Source organism: Salpingoeca rosetta, assembly GCF_000188695.1.
Source record: "Salpingoeca rosetta unplaced genomic scaffold supercont1.9, whole genome shotgun sequence".
NCBI classification, from domain to species: domain Eukaryota; class Choanoflagellata; order Craspedida; family Salpingoecidae; genus Salpingoeca; species Salpingoeca rosetta.
In genome coordinates, this window is record NW_004754925.1 from 1534331 (window position 1) to 1539440 (window position 5110).

The 5110-nt window shown below is 56.4% G+C and overlaps 3 protein-coding genes across 3 annotated transcripts in view; 1 reads left to right on the forward strand and 2 right to left on the reverse strand.

Annotated features, from left to right (window-relative positions):
- The window catches only part of PTSG_04229 (uncharacterized protein), a 4093-nt gene extending 3239 nt beyond the window's left edge, over nucleotides 1–854 (reverse strand). The window contains exons 1-4 of the mRNA XM_004995068.1: nucleotides 775–854; nucleotides 459–490; nucleotides 206–299; nucleotides 1–81 (exon numbers count right to left, since the gene is read on the reverse strand). The exon at nucleotides 1–81 is cut by the window's left edge and continues 56 nt beyond it. Of these exons, the coding sequence (XP_004995125.1) occupies nucleotides 1–81; nucleotides 206–299; nucleotides 459–490; nucleotides 775–811 (244 nt within the window). The 5' untranslated portion in view covers nucleotides 812–854. The remainder of the gene's footprint in view (nucleotides 82–205; nucleotides 300–458; nucleotides 491–774) is intronic.
- A 125-nt stretch (nucleotides 855–979) lies between these two features.
- PTSG_04230 (uncharacterized protein) lies at nucleotides 980–3082 on the forward strand. Its single transcript, XM_004995069.1, has 2 exons — nucleotides 980–2622; nucleotides 3016–3082. The coding sequence occupies exon 1, from the start codon at nucleotides 1034–1036 to the stop codon at nucleotides 2615–2617; it is 1584 nt and encodes a 527-aa protein (XP_004995126.1). The 5' UTR covers nucleotides 980–1033; the 3' UTR covers nucleotides 2618–2622; nucleotides 3016–3082.
- A 26-nt stretch (nucleotides 3083–3108) lies between these two features.
- Nucleotides 3109–5110, reverse strand: part of PTSG_04231 (uncharacterized protein) — a gene marked incomplete at both ends in the record, with an annotated part of 4069 nt that continues 2067 nt past the window's right edge. Inside the window, 7 exons of the mRNA XM_004995070.1 lie at nucleotides 3109–3403; nucleotides 3552–3616; nucleotides 3861–3950; nucleotides 4136–4207; nucleotides 4340–4435; nucleotides 4596–4644; nucleotides 4788–4869. Of these exons, the coding sequence (XP_004995127.1) occupies nucleotides 3109–3403; nucleotides 3552–3616; nucleotides 3861–3950; nucleotides 4136–4207; nucleotides 4340–4435; nucleotides 4596–4644; nucleotides 4788–4869 (749 nt within the window). The remainder of the gene's footprint in view (nucleotides 3404–3551; nucleotides 3617–3860; nucleotides 3951–4135; nucleotides 4208–4339; nucleotides 4436–4595; nucleotides 4645–4787; nucleotides 4870–5110) is intronic.

The window sequence follows — 5110 nt, forward strand, 5'->3', positions numbered from 1 at the left end:
GCACACGTGCCAGGAGCTCCTTGAGCCGCTGTCGCCGCTCGTCCAGCAGCTTGGATTCAGCCTCATCCACAGTGCATCGCTCTAAACCCACAGACACGAGTGCGAAGGCCGTATGAGACGAAGCAAGCGGACCACATCCATTCGACATGAAGGAAACAGATCGCAGCACGACGCCAGTGAACACAAATTCACGAACATGACAAACCTTTGTGCAGTAGCTCGTAGAACTCTGTCAACAGCTTCTTTGGGTCTTGCAAGTTGAGCTGCGCTTCTCGGGTCTGCTGCCTTGCCTTCTTGTTCTACGCACGTAGATACGGGTGTGTGTATGTGTGTGTGTGTGTTTGGGTGTGAGCGAATGCACAAGCACAGCCGAGCCTGGAGTGTCAAACTTGGGTTGTATCACGAGCACGACTGAGCGTAACACGCTGGCCCTGAACCAACTTTCCACTCGTACCCACCTTCTTCAGCTCCTTCTTGCGAGCCGCCTTGCCTGTCGGGGTTGAGAAACATGGAAACTTGAAGTGAGCATGGTTGACAGTGCGCTGACAGACAATGCACATGCAAAGCGAGCGACAAAGTGTCCCACAACACGCACGCACACTACATGCAAGGAACCAAACCTACCGACACCCACAAACACACCGACACCCACAAACCTACCGACACCCACAAACACACCCACACCCACAAACACACCCACACCCACACACGCACACAAACCCACATCCACACACTCACACACAAACCCACATCCACACACTCACACACACTCACGAGCTTGGTCTGCGGGATGCAGTGCCTTGCGACCCATCCTCCTTGTCTTCGTCTTCGTTGTCGTTCACACAACCAGTGCAAGTTTGGAAGAATTGCCTTATTTTCAAGAGATTTTCGTCAGCGATGGAACACGGTCACGAGGAGCGTTGTAACACCACCACCACCACGTCAAGCAGAAGCACCACCACCACGTCCTCACGTCAAGCAGAGCACCACCTCCACCTCCACGAGCACGCGCACGCGCAGCATCCCTGCTGACATGCTATGCCCTGTGCAGCACCGTGAGCTTCAGGATCAAACACTCGACGAAACACAGGCTGACTGCAGTGGTAGCGAAGACCGCAGCACCCCCAGCAAAACCCGCAGCAAAAAAGGCCTTGACAACCGCCGTGAGCGTGAGCACCACCACAACGACAACGACAACGACGAGACAGACAACATCGAAAACGAAAACGATAATGAGGAGGGCAAAGACTGCGACGACAACAACGACAACGACAACGACAAAGCCCAAGACGGTGGCGGGAGCAGCAGCAGCAGCAGCAGCAGCAGCAGCAGTCGCAAGCACGACAGTGAAGAAGATTGCGGCCAATGGACCGAGGAGGAAGAGTATGGAACGCACTTGCTGCATCTCGACGATTACACGCTTGAGAGAATTGCAGCGCACCTGGACATTGTGGCATTAAGTCGCCTTGCTCAGACATGCAGGCGGCTGCACCAGCTGCGCTGGCCAACCGTTGACCTGAGCGTGGTGATTGATGCGCCCAACAGAATCAGCTCCACCATCCCAAACGAGGCATGGGAGCAGCTCCTGGCCAGGCATCCAGTCAAGCTCGTGGTGGCCTGTCGCTTTGCGGCCTCGTGGGCCTTGCAGCAGCCCATGCGTATTCTGCGAATGCGCTCTCTGCGCGACCTGCGGCTGCAGCGCATCCACATCCCCTTCCACGCCGTCTCCGAGCTGTGCTATGCGCTGCGCTGCTTCAAGCCCCATCTGACGCGCTTCGAACTCAACTGCGTCACAGTGAGCACCAAAGCGCTCCGCCTCATCCTGGCCAACATGCAAGAGCACGTACCCATGTTGAGCCACCTGACGCTCCACGCAGTCTCGCTTCGCCCCGAGATTGTCGGCATCATGGCGGCCATGGTCCAAGGCAGCCGCGCACACGAGCCCGTGTCCGCTCAGCAAGGCCCAGGCCTGCGCGTGCTCGAGATTAAAAACTGTACCGTGCACACGCTGACGCCATTGGCAAAGGCACTTGCTGGCCGCAACGCCCTGCAGCAGCTCTCCATTGTGGCACCGAGCAGCAAGTCCCGGTGCTCAGTAGGCCCAATCTATCGCAGCCTCGCCAGCAACAGGAGTGCACAGCTCGTCTCCTTGGACCTTGCGCACGGCAACTATGCACACGCCCATGTGCCAGACTTGCTGGGGTTCCTGTCCACAACCTCGTCCCTGCGCCACCTCGTGCTTCCGCCGATACAGCTGGAGCGGGATGAGCTCGCCCTCATCGTCGAGACGCTGTCAAACCGCGACATGCTCGTGTCGTTTGCGTGGTGCGGCGTGTCGTTTGATGTCGTGGCAGCCGAGGCCTTGTGGGGCTGGGTGGAGCACAGTCAGAAGCTGACACGCTTGTCCCTGACCCACTGCGACATTGCCGGCCCACGGAAAGTGCTCGAGCAGCTTGCAAAGGCCGCCGCGCGCGCCTTCTCGCCGCGGTGCGCACTCCGTCAGCTCGACATGACGGGCAGCGAACTGTTTGCCTCACGGAGCCTTCGAAGGAACATCCTGCCGCTCGCTGCAAAGCGCCGCATCACTGTCATCCACGATGCTTCCGACAATTCCTGAACGAGGTTTGTGGCATGCCCATGTGTGTGTATATGTATGTGTGTGTGTGTGTGGATTGTTGTGAGCAATTTTGTGTTTGTGTGCGTGTTGATTTGTGTCTGTGTGTGTGTGCGTATGGATTGTCGTGAGCGGTTCTGTGCGTTTGTGTGCGTGTTTATCCGCGCGCACGCGCGCGCGTGTGTGTGTGTATTTGTGTCTGTGTGTCTGCGTGTCTGTGTGTGTGTGTGTGTGTCTGTGTCTGTGTGTCTGTGTCTGTGTCTGTGTGTCTGTGTGTGCGTGTGTGTGTCTATGTCTGCTTGCACGTTAATCATCGTTTGTGTTGAACTGCCATGACAAGTGCCATTCATGTACTAATCACAGCAACACACACAACACCGCACCACGCCATATCTCCACAGCACAACACAAGACCACGCCACATCAGAGTACGCGCAATGCAGCTCCACACACGTATGATGCAGCGCGGGCGCCTCGGCTTCAGTGTTGCGGCGTCAGTGCTGGTTGTACGCTAAGAAGCGAGCGAGCTCTTCACTGCTCACCGTGCGTGGGTTGCGAGCAATGGCCTTTGCAACATCGCCGCTGCGCACGGATCGCGCCACAGCATCCTCCGCAGGAATGTCTTGCACGTTGCCCCTGAGGGCGCCTGGCTCCTCCTCATCACAGGGCCTCCAGGTGCACTTGCCATCGTCAGCTTGCTCACAGTGCCAAAACTGTGCTGCCAGCAGCTCCCGCACAGGCTCCATCGTCGCGTCTGACATGACAGTCACTACGTCGCTGCCAGAGTACCTGCTCAAAGCGATGGTGTGTATGTGAGCAGGCGTGAGATCACCGTGCTAAACTGATGTACGTTGACGCGGCCTGTTCATACGGGTGTGTCAAGCTGGGAATACGTTCAATCGCGAGCTGTAGGCAGAGCATTTAGGAGCACCCTCACCCGCTTGTCTGTTCCGCGAGGTCCTGCAGCTCCTCGTCGGTGATTGTGTGCTCCACACCCGTCAGCTACACGCATGCACCCGTATATATATGTGTGTGTGTGTGTGTGCGTGCGTGCGTGTTGGTGTGTATGTGTGTGTGTGTTAGTTCATGTGTGCGTGTGTGTTAGTTCATGTGTGTGTGTGTGTGTGTCAACGCGCGCGTGCTTGTGAGTGTGAACGTGCGAGTGTGTTTGCACTTGTGTCCAGGATGTGCACTGGGGCTGTTGTTTGTTGAGAGGCATGCCGAGCAATCACAGTGTGCAACACACCAAACGCTGCATGAGCGTCCGGCGCGCGTCCAAGTCCGGGAGCCCGACGTACACGCGCTTCTGGAACCGACGCAAGAACGCGGAATCCAACTGCATGCAGCATCAGCCACAACATCGACAGTGGCAAAAAGAAAGTCAAAATGCAGCGCGTAACATACCGGTAACCGTGTGTAACAACGCAATGACGCCGCGAAGCCGGGTACCAAGTCACGGTGCCGCAAGACATCAGGCAGTACCAGGCCGTGTCAGTGTTTGCGTGTGGTTGTTTGTCGTACCTCCCATGGACAGTTGGTGGCGCACAGCAAAAATGTCCTGGCATTCCCACCTTCTTTGTCAGCCCCTTCCATCTGCGTTAAGCCACGTGTGTGCGTGATAGGGAGTGATCGTTAACTATTGTTCGATACAACATGAAATCTCTTCAAACTGCAATTGGAGCACGCCAGGGATCGTGTGCGTGTGTGTGCGTGCGTGCGTGATACCTGTCGCAGGAGCTCAGTCTTGATACGGCGCGCTGAATCCTCCTCTGCCGAACTGCGCTTCCGGCACAGACTGTCGACTTCATCAATGAAAATCACCTGCTCAATAAACAATGCCGGTGACAGCAGAGTAAGCGGTGCGGTCGTGCAAGGTAGTGAACACAAGCGCAGGCTGGCATGGCGTGTGTGCTGTTTCCGATATTGTGTTTTGTTTGCCCCCCACGTCACTTGTGCTCCTAGAGCACTGTTGTTCACGCACCGAAGCAGCACTCTGCGCCTGAGCATGCCGAAACAGCTCGCGAATAAGCCTGACAATGAACAGTCGTGGGTTGGGGTGTTCATTTGAGACGTGACCATGTGAGGCTGCGTGATGTGCAAGAGTAGAAGAGTGGATCAACGCGACCGCCATAGGCGAGAGAGCAAAACCAAAACACGTGTCCAACAAACTCACTTCTCGCTCTCTCCGAGCCACGAGCTGATGAGGTCCGAAGAGCTGACGCAGTAGAACGGGCCATTCACCTCCGCCGCCACAGCTACGGGTTGTGTTGTAAGGCATCGGGTGCGCAGTAGAGGGGAAAACGGAGAGAATGTGTGAGTGTGTGTGTATGTGTGTGGTTGGTTGATGAGTGTGTGCGTGACAGGGGGAACAGAAGAAAGGTGGGAGCGTTCGTGTTCGCATGCGTATATGTGGGATTGGGCGATGTGTGTGTGTGTGTGTGTGTGTGTGTGTGTGTGTGTGTGTGTGTGTGTGTGTGTGTGTGTGTGTGGTGGTGG

Coding starts and splice junctions, on each gene's coding strand:
- PTSG_04230 (XM_004995069.1), top strand. CDS start 1,034: ATGCTATGCCCTGTGCAGCACCGTGAGCTTCAGGATCAAACACTCGAC.